Raw genomic sequence first — 20031 nt, 5'->3', positions numbered from 1 at the left:
CGTACATTCTGGAAAGGGAGAAAGCAACTGTGCTTTGGAAGGAGGCCATGATCCAGGGGGGTTGATTTTGGTTTTTCTGGGTAATAGAACTTTTATTTTTTCATCATTGGATATTAATTGTCAATGAGGTCCTGGAACTGACAATCCCTGTCAGAGTCTGACCGGATCTAAGCAAATAGTTCATTGCCACAAATGTCCTAGAAATCACATTTGTGGAGAAACCAAACAGGAGGAAGTCTATGATAGCATCAGGGATTTGGTCCTAGTTCTGGAAAAGTCCATTCTCAGCATCTTGCCTTTCAGATAGCCACCCACAAGGAATACATGAGCTTCTGGTCCCTGACCAGGATTCTGTGCTCTCCACAAGCTGACAGAAGATCTCCACCTAGCCAGTGGGCTTCTAGGGTCCCCAAAGAACCTTCTCTTCCCTTACAACTTCCATGGCTCATCCCAGGAATACAGAGAGATGTACACACACACACACACACACACACACACACACACACTCACTCACTCACACACCAGTGGCCACTGTGTTGCCTTCCCTGTCAGGAAATAGGAAGTGCTGCCATTTTGTTGGTCCAGAACACTCAAAAACAGGAAGTGCTGAGAATTTCTGCCAAAGGAGGGCCTCACTCAGGGTGAGGCTAAGTGAAGCTTTGAGAAGTGAGCGGGAAAACGTGACAGGGCATGCAGTAAGGCCAGCTCCCGGGCGATGAATAGAGCCAGGCTTCTCTCTAACTTTTAGGGGACTCTCCTCACACAGCCATCAGAGGGACATTGGTCTTTAAAAAGAGAAAAGGAAGGAAAAACAAGGACACGACCACAAACGAATGGAAAAGAAAACCTCTAAGGTTGCATAACTGAGGTATTGATAGCTCTGGATCTCATCAGTGTCCGTGAGGGTGCGGGTCCCAGCCGCCGCTGCCGCCGCCTACTTGTTCTTGCCGAGCAGCGCGTCCACCTCCTCCTCGGGCTTGAGCGAGTGCCACTGCGCGATGGGCCTCCGGGGGTTGGCCAGCATGTCAGACCAGTGCCGCAGCTCCGTGCCTGTGGCGTTGCTGCCCACAAAGATCTTGCCGATGGCCTCGTTCTTGCCCAGCTTGTCATAGTCCAGCACGGTGACCACCACCTGGACTTTCTGTGGGGGGACAAGGAGGGAGGGAGGCGGCAAGTGAAGATGGGGGGCCCCGTGATCGAACTTCTTCCCAAGATGAAGGTCAAACTCTACTTCCAAAGACGAGGAAGGAAAGGTCCCCTGGGGTTCCTTGCTTTCTCTGACTCCAACTAAGACGGAACGTGGAGGCAGAGGCCACACCTGCTGGAAGGAATCGTTTCTACCCATTGGCATTGGCTGAGGGGGCACTAGGCTCCAGCACAGGCTGAGTGCTGGGGTTGGTGAGGGAGAGCGAGTAGGTGGGTTGTCCCTCTACCAAGAGTGGCAAACACATGCTGAGAAACTGACACAGAGTGACAGAGGTTATGCTAGAGAGGGAAGCGCAAGGTGCAGTGGGAACCCAGAGATCACAGCCCTGCTCAGTCAATCAGGAAAGGCTTCACAGAGGAGGTGGCACAGCCACTGAAGGGGAAAGCTAAGGATTTCTTCAGATGGAGAAAAGAGAGAAGAGGATTCTGGGAGAGAAGATTAGCCAGAGTAGAGGCCCGGAGAGCACACCTAGGTGTGTGCCACAGAAGCTCAGAGTGTTAAGGTAAAGTGTGAAGAGATGAGGCAGGATATGGGGTCAGCCGAGGTAGGCTGGGGGCAGCTGAGGAGTTTGTACCTTACTGTTCAGGCACACAGCAGGGGGCCCTGTGGGGGGTATTTGGGAAAAACAACCTGGCAGGAAGGTGCGAGATCACTGGAGGAGACCAGGCCAGAAGGGAGAACCCAGCTGGAGGCCCTGTGGCCTGGGAGGGTGGATGCTGGACACCTGAACCCAGGCGGCTGTGGTGGCAGGGGAGGCGGGGCCGGACTTGGGAGGAGCTCGGGAGAGAGAATCGGGACAATCCGCGCCTCACCTGCCCTAGTCCCAGCCATGCAAGCTCAACCAGCCTCCCCACCACCACCCCCGGATCCTGTACTGCCCCCTCCCGACTGTGATTCCTTGACAGCAAAGACCAGCTGCTGCACATTTGTTTCTCTAGCACCTAGCAAGTGCCTGCCACTTGGGAAACGCTCAGCAAAGACTGTTTGAGAACGGAAAGGGCCGGGCATCTGCCTTGGCGGCTGGTGGGGACATTTGTTGAAAACAGAATCTAAACAAGCCAGTTGGGCTGGGGGAGGTCTGTCAAGCTGGAGAAGCCCAGGCCGGGATGCTTCATGTCTGTGTAAGTTCTCAGCACCTCACCTGTCGCCTGCTGGTCCCTGGAGACCATCACGATGACAGCGCCACCTCTGAGGCCTCTCTCCACACTCCTGTCCCCCACCCTCCTGGGGGACAGTGAGGACAAGGGACGGAGAAATGAAGATGCAAGAGAAGCCACCGCTCCGCAAGGCCAGAGGCCCAGGGAGGTGTCCTGTCTGCTTTGTTCAGATCCCGCTCGTGCCCAGTGTGGTGGCACCTCCAGCACTTAATCAATGGTAGGGGAGGTGGTAGGGGAGGAGGAGGGAGTAGAGAAGGGAAGGATGGAGGGAAAAGAGGAGAAAGGAGGGGGCCCCAGGGGTGGGTGGGAGCAGATCTAGGGGCAGCAGAAGGGGGAACGAGGATGGTCAAGATGCAGGAGGGAGAGGCCTCTCCACCTCCTCAGCAGGTCCAACCTCCCAGGCGCGTGCGCACAACACCTATCTCAAAATAGAATTCTCTGCATAGTTCATGCTCATCTCCTCAGAAAAGGGGAAAGCTCTGGAAGAAGCCCCCAGGAAGGTGGTCCCAGGGAAACACAGCTAGAGTCAGAGCTCCCCAACCCTCAGGGGTTTCTGTGACCTTTGTGGAACACCTCTCCTTAGGCCCCACTTATGTTTGCCTCCCCCCATCCCCCTCTGCCAGAGCCCCCAAGGGCCGAGCACCTGAATCTGCTCGAAGGGGATCTCAAAGCTGAAGGACTCATTAAAGTACGGGTTCAGGGTCTTCTTCTTCACCGTCGTCTTCTTCTTCTTGAGCCGCTTGCCGTTCTGCATCAGGTGGATCTTCACGTAGGGGTCTGAGCGAGAGAACCCCAACCGAGAGCCCCCCTTAGCTTCTGCCATCCCCCCACCAGAGCACTGCCGAGCCCAGGCCCTTAGCAAGCCTGACCTCAGACATCAGAGTGAGCATCTTGATCGGGCGGGAGGGTAGAGGGGGCAAAAGCTTCCACCTACCCCCCAGGACCACCTCTGGCGGATCGGTTGTGACTGCCTGGAAAATTACATCAGGTCATTCTGAAGCCCTAGTGAGGCCTCGGTGAGAGGTCGAGCTGCTTGGATGCAGTAGGACAATGCTAGAGGCTCAGTACACATCAGCTACCCCAAACCATCCCAGCCCTCCTGACCCTGCAGATGAGAAAGTGAGGCCCAGAGGATGGAAACAACCTGTCCAAGGTCACACAGCAGCTGAGTGACAGAGCTGGGGCTCTGGGTAGGCAGAGGCAGGATGCCGCCTGCCCACCAGCACCCTGGACTGTGGGCCAGTCCAACCCCAAGCACCCCAGCCTCTCCCGGAGAGGTGTCCTGGCTTCTGGCCATGCACAGAACAGGCTCTGGGCCAAGTCCTGCCCACTCTCAGAAGTATCAAAATCCTGAGGCACCAACTCATCCAGGGGTTGGGACTTCTCTGATCCTGTCTTCCATGGCCCACGGGGCACGGCAGGAGAGCACAGGGAAGGCAGCTCGGAGCCGGTGCAGGGGCCCCTGGAGAAAGCATGGGTGGGGGCTGGAAAGCCAGACCCACAGCAACTCAGAGGCTCCCAAGTGCTCCTGGCCAGAACAGTGGCCAGGACGTTGCACTGAGGGCTTTGGGCTCTGACTGGCTCGCTGGTGCCACCCACTGGCAGCCAGAAGCCCTGCACATACCTGAAAGGCCGCCCACGTCCATCTTCTTGAGGTTCTTGGCCTCCAGGATGCACACGGTGAGCTTCCCGGCCGTGGGCACATAGCGCAGTGACGTGCAGATGTCGCCCAGCTTCTCTGGCTGTCAGGGGGAGGTGGGGGTTGGGGTCATCTCTGTGGTCCCGCTGCCTCTAGCAAGTCTGACCCTCCCTTGTTGAGACCAGCAAGGCAGTGGCATGTCCCCACCTCCCTCCGTCCCCAGTCCCCACTCTGTGATGGATGAGGTTGTCTGGCACTTGACTTGGGCCTCCTGGTGCAGTGCACCAAAGCCCCTGACGGCGACTGGCTGGCACCGAGGAGCTGTGACCTTAGGAGGCTGGTCGGTGAGGGGCACAGAGGACAGGCTCGGGTGGGAGGTGGGTGATCCTGGGAGGATCTGGCAGCTGTGGGAAGGCTCCGACCCAGGTGGAGGGGCAGGGAGGGGGAAGGAGAGTGGGAGAGTGGGCATTGGGCCGCGGGGTCATTTCTAAGGGCCCTGGAGACAGATTCGGGGGAGCCCTCCCCGGCCTAGGCAGCCCCCAGCTCACTCCATCATCCACCCAGGGGCAAGCGATTTGTGTTTGCAAAGTGCTCTGTGTGCCTTTTCTTATGTCACTGTCACTGCAACTCTTCCATGAAGACAGGGCAAGACTCTTTGTGACCAATGAGATACTCAGGTTCAAGACACTTTAGCAGTGCGGGCCACAGGGTGAAAACCAGAGTTCCTGACTCCAAAGTTCTCTCGCCAGACCTGAGTGAGGCTTCCCGGGGCCAGACTGCTTTGGCCAAGGCGGCCACCTTCCCAGGCCCCGGCCAGCCTGAGTCCCGAGGAGGGCAGGGTGTCTGAAGCATCTTCTCTCGTCCCTCGGGCCCAACCCGGCACCCACACCACAGGGCCTTGGCTGAGACGTGACTGATGCTTGGGAGACACAGGGGCTAAAATGGGCCTATCGGTACAAGGCCAGTGCCCTGTAAGCATCTGGTCCGTGAGTAAATGCTGTGGCAGGTGCTGGGAGGACAAGTCCACGTGCTGAGACTCCTTTAGAGCAAATATGTGCTTCCCTTGTGGGTAAACTGAGGCAGAGTCATAAATCACTGGCCCTGACTTGGGAGTAGGCTGAGGAATAACAACTCCAATCGCATTCTCCTTCATTTGAGCATCTGCCAGATGCCAGACACCCCCCAGACGCCACATACTACACATGCATGGCTAATCCTCACTGTAGAGGGACGAACAAGAACTCAGGCAGAAAGATGAAAGTCGCCGTGTGCCCAGTGTCACGCAGCCAGAAGTGGGGAGCAGGGATCTGCCCCAGCCACCCCCTCCTAGGGGCCGGAAGACCACAGCCCGAGAGCAGCTGGCAGCCTGGTCTCCACCTCACCTCTTCCTTCTCCCCGCCCTGCAGGTCTCGCCACTCCTCGATGGGCTGCCCGAGGTCCACGGTGTTCATGGGCACCTTCACCTCTCCGATGATGTCATGTTTGGAGAAGCGATCAAAGTCATAGATGGCCATCACCAGGGTCTTGCCCCCCAGCTCCTGGTATGGCACCTGCAGGACAGCGGCAGGGTCAGAGAGTGTCCGATCAGAGAGGGGATGCTGTGGGCAGGGCCCTGGGCTGCAGGACCCACCCAGGAGGAGTCTCTGGGGGCAGAGAGAGGGCAGAGCATGGGGAGGCTGGGAGGGTCTGACCCTAGGTCCCGCCTGGTGCTGTTCCAGACTGAGCTGGTTCCGGGCAAGGGTTTTCTCCCAGCCACTCCCAGAACAGCTGTGGGGAGGGGAAGCACACAGGGCTTCTGTAAACTCAGAAGGAGAAACTTGGGTGTATGGGGGACATATCCAAGCTGACCAGGCCTGGGGAGGTCTGCAGGGTGCAGGTGGGCTGGGCTGGGGTCAGGCAGCATCCTTCCAGCGCGCCTCACCTTGAAGGTAAACGTTTCATTGAAAGCGGGGTTCAGTGTCTTCCGATGGACTTTGGTCTCATATTTCTTCTTCTTGTCTGGAAGGAGGAAGACTTTGACATAAGGGTCTGAGGTGCCGCCCATGTCCAGGGCAGGCAGTTCCGCGGCCTGCAGAACGCCCACGGTGAGCTGTGGAGAGAACAAGGCAGGGATCTGAGTTTTGGGGCTGTGCCAATCCCAGACCCCAGACCCAGCACCCCCCTGGAGGGCAGCTGGGAGGTGGGGGGCAGGTTGGTGCTACAGAGGGAGGTTGGTCTCCACCTCCACGAAACGGAATGACACGGGGAAATGGAAGTTAGGGGGGCAGTTGGTCTGCCCAAGGTTGGTGGGCAGGTCCATGGCAGAACCAGCCAGGCTCAGGGAGCCTCACTAGAGCAGGCTGGCGGCCAGGCCAGAGTCGACGCGCAGAGCACATGTCCTGGGCTTTCTGACCTGCTCACGCTGTAGGAGGGAGCAATGCCCACAGGTGTCTGGCTGGGGGGTGGGGGGTGGGGGTGGGGGTTTCTGGGGGTTTCTATCCTTTCCATCTCTCAGCTATTTCCACCCACTCCCAGCCCTCCCCCTGTTCTCCATTGGGCCCCACAGCCCAGCCCCACACACCTGGTTGGCCTGAAAGTCGTAATCCAGGGAAAACTGCAGTTTGCCCAGGTTCTCGGGCTCTTTCTCCTCCTCACCTTCACCTTCCCCCTCCGTCAGGCCTGTCTCTGCGTCGTCATCATCCTGTGGGAGCCTGGGAAATGAGGAACTAGTTAAAAGGGGCCACAAGAGAAGCCCCTGGCTTGGTGCAGGGCAACAGGTAGCGGGGTGGGGCCTGGGGCAGGGGCTGTGGCACTGACTAGGGTACAGCCTGTGAGAGCCCCAGACGGCACCCCCAGATCCTCAGTCCTGCGTGAGGAAGAGACGGTTCCTCTTTCCAGGTTGTATCACTCTGCGGTCAGCACCAGCTACCTGCCCGCAGCTTCCTGAGGCTGGGGGTGGGGTGCTTCCCTTGTTAGCCCCTCCCCAGTACTTCCACACCCACCCTGGGCAAGACGTACCAGGGGTGCAGTCCAGGTATTCAGGAGCAGGTGAGTCCACAGAGGTGGGAAGAGAAGGAAGAAAATTATGTAAGAGAGTCCTGCCACTCAAACCAGCCCTGAATTCCAACCCTTGTGTGAGACCAAGATGGGCTCTACCCAATGGGCTCTACTCAGGATGGGCTCTACTCAGGATGGGCTGTACTCAGATGGGCTCTACCCCTGCCCTCCCACACACACACTAGGGCTCCTCTGGAACCACATACATGCGCACACATGCACACACTCTCAAAGGCCACTTTCAGCCCTGGCTAACTTAAGACCAGGCCCTTCCTTCCATCCATATTGATTCCTTGAGCAAGAGATTTTCCCGGTTGCTCCCAGAACAAATGTGGGGAAAGGCGGAGCACAAGGGCTTCGGCAAACTTAAAAGGAGCAAGTTGGGTGTATGGGGCCCTTATCCAGACTGACCAACCCCAAGGACAAGGGTAGATAAAGTATTATGTAACCAGAGATGAACTCCTCTTGGCCCCGGTGCTTCAGGAACATTCTTTCTCATTTGATTCCCCACCCCACCCCCAGTTAGATGCAGCCGATGAAAAATAGTTCTTCAGTCCTTCTGGCAGAAAAACCCAAGGCCACTCAAATGATGTCTTTCTAGTGGATGGGAGTCTCTGTTCCCAGCACTTTGTCCCAGCAGCCTCTATGGAAGTTGATAGATTCTTTCCCCCTGTCTTTTCAAGAGTGAATCCTTGCTCACACATGGGTAAGCCCCACTTCCCCATAGCTGGTGGGGAGATGCTACTAGGCTAGAGATGTGGCCAACATGGAGGGCCATGTGGAGTTTTAAGGAGGGAAGCCAATCTGGCCATAGAACAGAAGCCTTTGCCTCACCTTTCTCCTTTCAGCCCAGGAAGGCCCGGGTGCACCCCTCTCAGCTCCTCCCACCCCCGTGCTGTCCTACCTGACCCCCTTTCATGTCCTTCATGTTCATGGCATTCTTCATGCCTTTGCCCTTCTCCTTCTTGTTCTTCTTCTTCTTGCAACAGCACTTCTTGCAGATGCAGAAGCAGCAGGTCAGGATCAGGAGGCCAGCGACCACAGCGATGGCGATCAGCGCCCAGGGTGGCACTGCCCACACAGAGAAGACCCCTGGAGTCAGCAGTGCTGAGCCCTGCAGCACCTGACCCCACAACTTGAGCAAAAAAAGGGCCATGACTATGACTCCCTTCATGTCCACGTCCCACAATTTTTTAACCATATACCCATGAGTGGTTTGCATGCATAATGCTTTTTCATGAATACTTGTGCTTTTCGTGGCCTATTGCCTCGTGGATACAGCCTGCTAAGTGAGAGATAGCAGCCAGGTGTATATAAAGGCAAACATCAGTTTTACTCTATTAAAACTGACAAGTTTGGGGCCTCCCTGGTGGCACAAGGGGTTAAGTTTCAACACTATGGAGCTATCTGCAGCCACTGTGGCATGAATTCAATCTCTGGCCAGGGAGGTGACCCACAGGGCACAGCAGACCTCTCCTGTCTCACCTGCTGCTCCCCTCAGCAGTGTATTTCAGTTGATCCGCCTGTTCTGCTCCCCACTCTGTCTCTGGTGAATATTCTCACCCCCCACACCTCTGGCCTACAACCCAGCTCTTGTATGCATAAAAAAAAATAACAACCAGTTTGATCTATGGAGAACCACTGTGGAGAGGATGGGACGGATCTTATCAGATCCAGCTGTGCAGGAAGAGCCCTGTGACCACGCTCCTTGCCGAGTCTTGACAGGGCTGACCCAGAGCCAGGAAGGCCAAGCTCCTCAAGGCTTTAGAAGTCTGGACGTGGCATAAAGCAAGGGTTTGGTGATGGGCCTGGATGCTCTCCGTGGTCCTGAATAACCACCACTTGCTGAGGATCCCCCCTTAGACTGGGCGTCTTCACCAGGGATTCAGAAAGCAGTGGGAGATTTTATTGCCTATCTTCCAAAATAAGTTCGGTCAAAGTGTGAGTGGAAAACATGATGTTGGATTCTGCTTCATAATTTTTCATCATCTTTTGACAGTTTTCCAAGTTTTCCAACTTTCCCCTGGAAATCAAGGCATGTAACTCCCCCGTTCCCTTCATTAGTGCTGGACCACATTCCCCTGCCCATTCCTGAAAAGGGTCCCCAAACAATCCATCCTGAAATCCAGGCATTAGGAAAGCTCTGGGGCGCACCTCCCAGGGGTGCCATTCCTTTCCTCTCACCTGCTCTGCCACCCCAGGCCCTTCTCTGACTCTGACCACACCCCACCCTCCCGGCCACCAGGGACACTCACAGGGGATCTTGTTGATCTCATTGAAGAATTTCTCCTTCAGTTGAGCAAACATGTCCTCCTTGCTCTCCCCACCACCCCCACTCTCCGTGGAGTTGTCTACGGGCCCGACGGGCATGGTGGCAGTGGTGCTGGCAGGAGCCATAATGGGCTCCTGGTTCCTCTTGAAGATGTTCCTCATGGTGGCAGAGGGCTTGGCTGCAGATGAGAGAAAGGGGTGAACACCTCGGAAGTCCAAGTGCAGAAAACTCTGCCCAAATAGCAGAGGAAAAAAGCTAAAGACTATTTATAGTAACCCATTTATTATTAAAATATTAACATAACATTAACAACTGTGGTTAAAGGAAAACAGTAACAGCCATCATTACGTTAGTACACATGGTCAGGCACTGTGCAAAGTATTCTTCGTGACTGATCTCATTATTTCCAATGAAATATTAGTTCCAATAACTGATCTCATTTATTCCAAGCAATAGCCTCATGTATGATTATTATTCCATTGTTACAAATGCAGAAGCAGGTTTAGAGGTTTGCCCAGGTCACTTTGCAAATCAGTTTTGAACCTGTTGGCCTGACTCCAGAGCCTATAAACTCAATTTCTTTCATGCATCTCATTTAAATTCAACTGACCACACAACTCTAGGTTTTCCCAGTTAGGACACTTTCTCAAGTCTCTCTGCTCCTTAACTTCCAGAACACTGCTCTGCCTACATTCTCTGCCTGCCCCTTACTACTCCAGCCTGCTCTCTTCTCACTGCCTCCAGCTCCTCCCCTGGCTCCTTAAGGCGTCTCCTATACCTTCTTCTCTTTCTTTACCAGCCCTCCTCCCCAAGTCAGGGTTTGTTTCGATCTTTCCTCTAGGAAGAGGCGCCCCAGGTCTACAGCCGAGTCCCTTTTCCCCCAGTCCTCAGTGTAGAATTTCTGCCCTTATGCTGGGGTCACCCCCAGCCCAGCGCCCTCAATACGCCACACATCAGCTCTCCTAAATCAAACAACTTGTATCCATTAATAACAAAAGCAATCCAAGGTTATTGTAGAAAATTTGGGGGTGGGAAGAGAGATTGCGAGAGAAATTCCCCATCGTTCTACCATCCAGAGATAACTCAGGCCAGTGTTGGGGGCACCTTATGACAATATTTTTTTCTGAGCCCATACAATCCACCTTTTGGTGTTCTGTTTTTTTAAACATGAAATTATACCATAAACTTTTTTTGTTTAACATTAAAAAAATCCCTTTATTATTAGATAGCTAAATAATACCCCACTAATGGCAGTAATATATTTAACTATCCCATTATTAGACATTTAGATGGTTTCAATTTTTTGCTAGCAAAAACATCACTGTGCTAAGTCTTCACTTAAAGCAATGTTCTCAAACTCTGCTCCCCCAACCCTTTCCTCTCCACAGAGGCATTTCTGCTTCTCAAAGTGGGGGTACATGACCCCTCCAAGAGTCCCATAGGACAGACCTGGGTTGGCATCGGTCTCCCCCGTCCCCCAGTGCCAAGCACACAGTGGGCACCAGGCGGTATTTGTTCATAACAATAGTGAGCGCTGCCAGCCCATCGCCAGAGCATCAGCTTTTCTTAAGGACAATTTCTGTTTGTTTTATTAACAAGAGGAAATAACATAGAGAAGGATACAAGCAGCTCAAGAATTTTCAAGGTAAATTTTCAAGGACACACGTCCCTATTGTGTGTCCGGGATGAGTTAACTCTTTGCTACTCTCAGGGCCCTGTGCAGAAAAAATTTTAGGGGCTCTGAAGTTCCACCTCTTCCTTTTAGGACCTGAGTCTTCACCCCTCCATCCGCCCACATGAGATTGTTCTAGTCCCCAAGGGTGGCTGGAGACCATCACATGGATGCAGGTGCACATTCACTTGCTCACTCAAACTCCCCATGCATTTAAGCTCTTATTACACACCAGGTTACAACAGCCTTGATCCTAAAACTTGTCCTGAAATGAAAAATGAAGATTTGGGGCTCCCTGGTGGTGCAAGGGGTTGAAACACAGCACCTCACAGCTATTCACAGCCACTGCAGCAGTTCAATCCCCTGCCAGGGAGGTGACCCACATGGTGCAGCAGACCTCTCCTGTCTCACCCGCTGCTCCTCTGAGCAGTGTATTTCAGTCAGGCTGCCTGTTCTGCTCCCCACTCTGCCACTGGTGAGTCCTCTCACCCTGCCCCCCACACCTCTGGTCTGTATCCCAGTTCTTGTATGCATAAATAAATATGTCTTTAAAAAATAATTGAAGATTCCCTGGAAGTTCCCTCTGGGTGCCGACAGTTACCCTGGCTTGATGAGAACTACAAGCAACCACTTCGGGAGACAAGGATGTCCAGGCCCCTCTAACACCACCATCTCCCCTTACTCCCACCACACAGTCCAGGGTCCCTGTGGCCTTTCTTTAAAATAGTTTTATTGAGATATAATTCACATGCCATAAAATCCAGCCATGTTGAGCACAGTTCAGTGGGTTTTTTAGTATGTTTACAAAGTTGTACAACCATTACCACAATCTAATTTTAAAATATTTTCACCTCCCCAAAAGAAACTCCTTGCCCTTTATAATTCTCCATTCCCATTCTCCTCCTAGCCATAAGCAACCACTAATCTACTTGATGTCTCTACAGAGTTCCTGATTCTGGGCCTTTAATACAAATGTGTCTACGTTCTTTCACTCAGCACAATGTTTTCAAGATTGATCCATGTTATGGCATATGTCAGCACTGCCTTTTATTGCCCAATAATGTTCCATTATAGAACTAGCACATTTTATTTATCCATCTATCCAACTTATGGACATTTGGGTTATTCCACTTTTTGAATAATGCTGCTATGTACCTCCATGTGTCTAGGCCTCTGTTTTCATTTCTCTTGGGTGAATTCCTAGGAGAGGAATTGCTGGGTCATATGGTAACTGTGTTTGACATTTTAAGGAGCTACCAAACTAATATCTTCCAAACCAGCTGCACCAATTTATGTTCCCACTCACAATATATAAGAGGGTTCCAAATTCTCCATGTCCTGGACAATATTTGTTGCTATGTCTTTTTGTTTGTAGCTATCCCAGTGATGGTGAAGTGGCATCTCCTTATGGTTGTCACTGTCCTTTCCCTCATAACTAAAGAGGTTGAGCAACATCCCATGTGTTTATTAGTGGTTTGCCTAGATTCTTTAGAGAAATGCCTATTCAAATCTGTTGCCTATTTTTATTTTTTTAATAATAAATTTTATTTTTATATTCCCCATACAATTGCAACCCCCCCATTCTGACCCCAATCCCTCCCCTCCCGCCCCCCACCCCCCAAAAAGTGTCTCTGGTTCATAGTTTTTTGTTGATTTTGATTTTCACTTTCTTATAGTTATTCATTTTCCTGGTCCCTTATTTAAGTTTTCTCTGTTGCCTATTTTAAAATTAGTTATCTGTTTTCATTGAGTTCTAAGAACTCTTTATATATTCTGGATCCCAGTCCTTTTTAGATATATGCTTTGCAACATTCTACGTCTTCATTTTTTGGATGATGTCCTTTGAAGCACAAAAGTATTCAATTTTGAGGATATTCAATTTGTCTTTTATTGCTTGTGCTTTGGTGTTGTGCTAAGAAGCTTGCTCATAACCCAAGAGCACAAATATTTACTGCTATGCTTTCTGACAGATGTTTTATAATTTTAGCTCTACATTCAGGTCTATAGCTCACTTTGAATAATTTTTGTGTATGGTATAAAGGAGGGATTCAAATTCATTTTTATGTGAATGTGTGGAGATCCATTTGACCATTCTTTCTCCACTGATTTGTTGTAGTAAAATATTGACTACCTACAAATCTGAAGGTTTAAATCTTGATTCTCTATAACATTGATCTGCAAGTCTAGCCTAATGCCACTACTACACTGTTTTGATTACTGTAGCTTTTTAGGTAGTTTTGAAATCAAACAATGTTAGCTATTTTAATAAGATAATTAATGATGATTTTATTAATTGAATTAATGTTATTAAAATTGGTTTGGTTATTCTAGGTCATTTGTATTTCCACATGAATTTTAACTTCAGCTTATTTGTTCCTCAAAAAAAGTCAGCTGGGATTTTGATAGGGATTGCACTGAACCTGTAAATCAATTTCAACAATATTAAGTCCTCCACTGTCTCCCCATTTATTTAGATCTTTAATTTCTTTCAACATTGTTTTGCAGTTCTCAGCATACAGTCTTATACTTCTGTTAAATTTATTCCTAAGTATTTTATTCTTTTAGATGCTGTTGTAAACGGAATTGCCTTCTTAATTTCACTTTCAGATTGTTTATTGCTAGTGTAAACAAATACAAGAGATGTGTATGTCTTTATCTTTCATCCTCCACATTGCTGAACTTGTTTTTTAGCTCTAATGGGGTGCGTGGCTCCTTCGGATTTTCTCTATTATGGGGTCATGGAAATGGAGACCATCTCACGCCTTTCTCTCCATGCCGAATGTGCCTTTCCTTCTTTTTCTTCTTTAATTGCCCTGGCAAAGGCCTCCAATACATTACCAAGTAGAAGCAGTGAAGGTGGCAATTCTTATCTTTTTCTGGATCTTGGGGAAACTCTTTCAGTCTTTCTCCATTAAGTACAATATTAGCTGTGTGCTTTTTATAGATGCCATTATCAGATGCAGCCCTGTGATCGTCCCTTCCAACCATGGCCCTGGCTTGGCAGTCCTGCCCCCAACTCTGCACGCAGCTCCCACCACCTCCCAATTCCACGTTTGGCTCCTGCAGTGCCCCGCCCCCACCCTCCCTGCAGTGGGGGAGGCAGCACAGCCTGGGGAGAGGCTGACTGTGGCTCCCAGGCAAGCCACCGCTTTCCAGAGGACTCCAAACAGATCTCTTTCTGAAACTTGATTTCCTCATATAAAAACTGTAGAAAATCATACCTACTTTTCAAAACCATCGTGAAAATTAAAAGAATAAATTCAATTGTGTCTGGCACACAGATGACATTCAATTATGTGGGTCAGATCTGAATGTGAGAGGGGTTTATTAAGCCCCTTCTAAGAGGCCTGGAAGTGGCATAAGCACAGTAGAGGGGCCCAAGAGCCCTGCTAAAGGGGGACCTTCTCTTAAGAGCTGAGGACCCAAAGACCGCAGGGTGAGTGACCAACCAGGAGGGACAGTGCTGTGTGCTCCCGAGGCGGAGGGAACCTTAAGAGCAGGGTAGCAAGGGAGAGCAGAGGCCTTGAAGGCCTTAGGAGGCCTTGAAGTCCAAGAAAAAGGAGCAGGACCTACTTCTGTGCCCAACAAGAACCACCAAGGATTTCTAAGCAGGGACATGGCCTGCTGGGTGTAAGTGGGGCTTTGGGAAGATAGCGCCACTGGAGTGGAGGGATGAGGCTCGGGGCCAGAGACAGTGGGGGGTTAGTTCAACAGACCAGCCAGAGATGATATAGACCCAAACCAGGGTAGGAAAGTAGGGATGGAGTAGCGAGGACAGACGTGAGAGACACTGCTTCATCCATTCAACAAATATCGATCGAGATCACAGCAAGCATCCCAGATAAAAGATATTAAATAATCACACATAAATGAATGTGAAAGTGTAATTGAGAGGAAGGCCACAAAGAGCTGCTTAGAGGCAGGAGAGTTTATAATGGGCCATGAGTGACCTAATATGGGAGAGCACCTGAAGATGAGCTGGGAAGTAGCCAGACAAAGAGCAGGGGGAGCAGCCTCGTGGAGTGCAGCAGTGCAGAAGCCCAGCATGGGGGCCACGTGCAGAGCGCGCTGGGTCTGAAGGAAAACCGTGAGGTGCGTGGGGTGCGCAAGGGCGAGCCTGGTGGGTGGGCAGGGCTGGAAGAACTTTGTGGGCCCCAGCAAGGAATTCTGCCCTTACTCCCAGTAACGGGGAGTGCTGGAGGGTGTTAAGGTTGGGGCCGATGTGGACAGGTTCACAGTCTGAAATTTTCACTTGGGCTGTAGTGAGAAGGAGCTAGGCCGGAGCATGAGTCCAAAGGGAAGCAGGGAGAGAGTGGAAAACAGTTAATAAAGCATGTTTTATCCTCCCTGCAGTCATGAATAACAAGACACTGTTCCTGGGGAATCGCCAGAGGGAACATCATACAGCTGCTGGGAGGGAACGCAGAGCTGGTAATAAAGCAGTGACTTCTGGGCCTGCAGCCTGGATCACCTTTCAAATCCCACTAAAACACAGTGCCAGTGTCATGCAGAGAATAAGGGAAACATAAAGATGCTTGAGAAGGTGGCTCAAGATCAGAGGCAGGCTCATGGGCAAGGGCCCAGAGACCAAGGGGGTGGATTCGGGCCGTGTGCAAGGATCACAACCTTTCGTGGCACAGGGTTCTCAGACCAAAGGCCTGGGTCATCCTGGACTCCTGTCCTGCTCTCACCCACCATGTGCCAGGTGTCTGCAAACTCCTCAAGCCCCCTCACAATGTTTTCCAAGTTCAGCCACTTCCCACCCCAGCCCCACCCCCACTGGAGACTGGTTATAGCTTCCTATCTGGAACCTTCCACGTGCTCCCTTGAGCTTAATTTTTTTTAAGTTTTTTTTTTTTTTCATTTTATTTATGCATACAAGAGCTGGGGTACAGGCCAGAGATGCAGGGGGCCAGAGGATCCACCAGAGGCAGAGTGGGGAACAGAATAGGCAGCCCTACTAAAATACACTGCTGAGGGGAGCAGCGGGCGAGACAGGAGAGGTCTGCTGTGCCATGTAAGTAGCTTCCTGGCCAGCTGGGGATCGAACCTGTGCTGCAGAGGCTGCAGACAGCTTCATAGTACGATGCTTAACCCCTTGCACCACCAGGGAGGCCCTCCCTTGAGCTTAATCTCCACACTTCAGCCAGACCCATTTACTTAAAACCCTGCAGGGGGTGCTCATCCCACTTAGAACAAAGCCCTTAGCCAGCTCCCAAACACACTTTCTGTCACCTCTGCTCTCAGTCGCTCCCTCCGGGTCATGGCAGCCTCCTTGCTTCTGGTCACAAACTCACCAAACAAACCACTATGCACACTGTTGCCCTGACTTTTCCTCTGGGGAGAGACTGCTCCCCAGGAGTGTCCCTGACCTTCCTGGGCCACCCTGAGCCTGTTCTGTCTTCATCCTCCGTGAAGGCCCATCTTATCAATAACTTCCCCCCAATTCAAAACATCAGCCCTGGGGAGACCCCCTATAAACGGCATGTTTATGTCCCCAAGTTCAATGCTGAAATCTAAGGTTCACATGCTGGGTCGAAGTGGGGCCTTCAGGAGGTGGCACTTCATGAACGGGAGCAGCGCCTCTGTAAGAGGCCTGGGACCCGGCCGACCTCTCCTCCCTTGCAGACAAGACACATGTCTAGAACCATAACCGACCTTGTGTTGGCACCCTGACCTCAAACACCCCGCCCCCAGAACGGTGAAAAAAGTGCTTTGTTGTGATCAGCCGCCTGGTTTACAGTGTCTGCAGCCGAGCTGGCAGGGGCCCTTGTTGGCCATCTCTTCATGGTGCCCAGGCCCATAGGCAGTTGAGTGGGCAGAGGTAGGAGGCAGCAGGAAGCAGCAGGCCTCACTGAACCCCCAATGCCTGACCTTTGGGATGGAGAACCTTCACTGCCCCTGTTATTTCTTCTGCTCAGCCTTTCCCCTGCCCTCTGTGGGCTCTTTCCCATTTTAAATATCACCAACCAACCAATGAGGCCTTGCCCACGCCTCCTCCCCCAGATGCCTCGCCTCCCCTTCCCTTGGGGCCAACCACCTCGTGGTCATCCTCTCAGCCCCTCCACTGCAGCTCTGCCCCAACACTCCTCAGAAGTGGCTCTTTGGAAAGTCGCAAATGACTTGGGGGGGGGGGTCACTAAACCCAGGGGACATTTTTATTCTGGCCATACTTGACCTCCCCCTTACCGCTGCTCCCTCTTTCCCCTTGAGTAGCACTCCTTGGTTTTCATCCTAACTCTGACTACTCCTTCAGCTGCCCCAAGGCCTGCTGGAAAGCCTTCCCTTCTCGGCCCTGGGGACCCTAGGTGGCCATTCAGGCTCAGCCTCAGCCTCGCTGACAATGTCGCAGCCCGACTCGCTCTGAGTTCCAGGCCCAGAGGGCCAGCCAGCCCCTTGACACGGCCGTGCTGTCCCCCGTCCCTACCTAGCTCACCTCCAGTCAGCTGTGCCATGTCAGCAGTGATCTTCATTTAATGTAAGTCTGATCGAGTCACTTTGGTCAACTACCCCAGGTTCACGAGCTGAAACCCCGAACGTGATTTACAGGCTTATGATCTTTACCCACCAGCAGCTCATCTCTCGCTCCCAGGGCTCCTAACATCAACCACCTGTGCCGCTTATATTTCTTCTAATCACCATGTTACACTTCCCCAGCCCCAATTCTGGACATTGGCACAGGTTGTGCCCCCCCGCCACCCTTCCCCTGTCACCCCCGCCAACTACCTGCGTATTTTCCTCAGTTCAAATGGCCTCTCCTCAAGGAAGCCTTCCTGAGCGCCCCAAAGCCAGACCAACACCCCAGCCACTGGCTCGCGCAGCTCGGTCCTCATCTTCCCAGCCGGTACGTGTGGGGGCTACTCAGGCAGAGCCCACTGGGCGCCAGGCCAGGGGGTGGTCAACATGGCTCAGGGGCCAGACCCAGCCTCCATTTAGTTGTTTTTAATAAAGTTCTGTTGTTTACAATTTCTCTCTGGCTGCTATTGTGCTATAACAGCAGTTGAGCACTTGCCGCAGAGATGAAATGACCTGCGAAGCCTGGAATATTTACTACCTGTCCTTTGGAGGACTGCCGACCCTTCCCCGGCAGAGACCAGGCTGCCTGGCACATAACCAGCACCCAGTAAACACGCACTGTGTGAGTGAGTAAGCAAAAGAGCAGGGATCATTTAAATCACAGCATGCAGGACGTCATTTCAGATGAGGCCTGAGGGAGTGTCCTTGCGGGTCACTCAGGGCAAACCAGGGAACTTTCCACAGGCCTAAATCAATTGCTCCAGGGTGGCTGGGCCTGGGCTCAGGGGTACCTCACAAGGACAGGTTGGGAGGTCTGGGTACCTGCTCATGTGATGAGACTCCAAAGGGAAGTAGGGTGCATGAGCAGCTCAGAGGATGGCCCCCTTATTTCACCTGGCCTCGGCCTATGGGGCCAGGCCTGCCCCTCATGAGCCCTGGGGTGGTTTCTTTCACCTCCATGATTCTGACCTGTCAGAATGGAGCTGAGGCTCCTAATGCCTTGAGCAGAGGCTGTGATTCAAGGAGATGATGTGGGGGAGACGCGTACCCTTCCTGCAGTGGAGACCCTGCCAGCACTGCAGATGCTGCGTGCCTGCCTTCCCAAGGCTGCGTCCAGGATTGCTTGGCCAACTCTCCTGACATGACTCTGTAACCCCTAGTCACCTGCTCCGCTGTCTTCTAACATCAGAGTTTTTAAATGTACCCAGAGCGAACTCAGCCCAGCCCTTTCTGCCCCAACAGGGTAGGAGACAAGAACAGCAGAAGGAAAAGCCAGATCCTCGAGGATTTATAAGCCTCTCTCGTGGCTCAGCTTCAGACATGAGGAAGGCAGCTAGCTAGAAGGGTTGAGGATGACAAATGATTTGGGGTTCCAGGGCTCCCAAGACACAGTGAGCTCCTCTGTCTGGTCAACATGGCCCCAGCAGGAACACGTGAAATGGCACCATGAGGCAGAGGTGGGTACAAGGCACTGTGACCGCAGGGTGGGGTGAGGGTGGGGGTGGGGGACACACTCCTGCCTTTAGGGCCAGGAGCAAGGTCTGAAGAGGGAGGGGCCTGGGAGGCAGAGAGTCAGGGAAAGGGAGAAGGAAGGGTCTCTCTGGGGCATCCAGACCCCCGCCAGGGCACCCTGTCCCCAAAGCCTAACCCCGTGGGTAGAGGAGTGGCCCAGGAGCCGCAGGGAAGAAGCTCCCTGGTGCACTCCGATGCAGGGGTCGGCAGCCACAGTGTGGAAAAGCAGTGACTCGCCAGCGGTGAAAGTTCAAGACCAGTTGATGGACGTAAAACCAGCCTCCAAAGGCTTTGCTGGGCCAAAGCAGGCCCCCACCTGCTTCCATGCGGCTGCCATGCACCAGCAAGGGGAAACAGCAGCAGCGCGGCGTGACCACTACAGCTATGACGCCCCCCACCCCAGAGGCTTGTCCTCTTAGCCCGCTTCAGAGAGAAGGCAGAGTCCACTTGCTGACCTGCCCCACAGGTCACATAGCGCTTCAGGCCTAAACCTGCCTGAGTCCAAGCCTGCTCTTCCCACATCTCTATCTCCCCAGAGACAGGTGGGGGGGTCCCCAGGCCTCAGAGAGAGCTCAGGAGGGGGGTCTCGGTAGTGAGAAAGGATGCCGGAGGGGCTGGGATGACAGAGGGAGGGCAAAGAAGCAGGAGGAGAATGTGCTCGGGCCTCCTTTCTTCCCAGGCCTACTGGCCGCTGTCCGTCTGTCTGCCTGTTCAGAAGGCCTCTTGGCTCTTCCTCTCTCTTCCAAGGAAGTGGGTCCCACCTCTGGGCTGCACTCAAACAGCCCTGACCCCCTGCCATGACCCTCGCCAGACAGTCCCCAGGTTGCCTGCACTCTACCTTTGGAAAGCAAAGAAGTGGTCATTTTAACCAAGCTCTGCTATTCACCAGCTGCTCCAGGCTGGGAGCTGCAGGTTCAGAAAGGGTTAGGGTGGGCCGGCCAGTGGTGGTGGGTGTGGGCCTAGAGCATGTGGGTGCAGAAGTTAGCAGCCTGTGGCTCCTCTGCCAGGTGCACAGCCACA

General features: G+C 52.6%; 1 protein-coding gene across 1 annotated transcript; it reads right to left on the bottom strand.

The window, feature by feature from the left end:
* Positions 1-850: 850 nt before the first annotated feature.
* Positions 851-9587, bottom strand: SYT2 (synaptotagmin 2). The gene is made up of 8 exons (XM_084245035.1): positions 9295-9587; positions 7944-8110; positions 6564-6683; positions 5925-6092; positions 5386-5553; positions 3989-4106; positions 3008-3141; positions 851-1141 (listed from the first exon to the last, which is right to left on the bottom strand). The coding sequence occupies exons 1-8, from the start codon at positions 9470-9472 to the stop codon at positions 935-937; spliced, it is 1260 nt and encodes a 419-aa protein (XP_084101161.1). The 5' UTR covers positions 9473-9587; the 3' UTR covers positions 851-934.
* Positions 9588-20031: the final 10444 nt, after the last annotated feature.

The sequence above is a fragment of the Talpa europaea genome (genome assembly GCF_964194135.1).
Source record: "Talpa europaea genome assembly, chromosome: 10".
Taxonomy (NCBI): Eukaryota; Metazoa; Chordata; class Mammalia; order Eulipotyphla; family Talpidae; genus Talpa; species Talpa europaea.
Note: the sequence above shows the minus strand (reverse complement) of the source record. Positions and strands in the feature narration are given on the sequence as shown.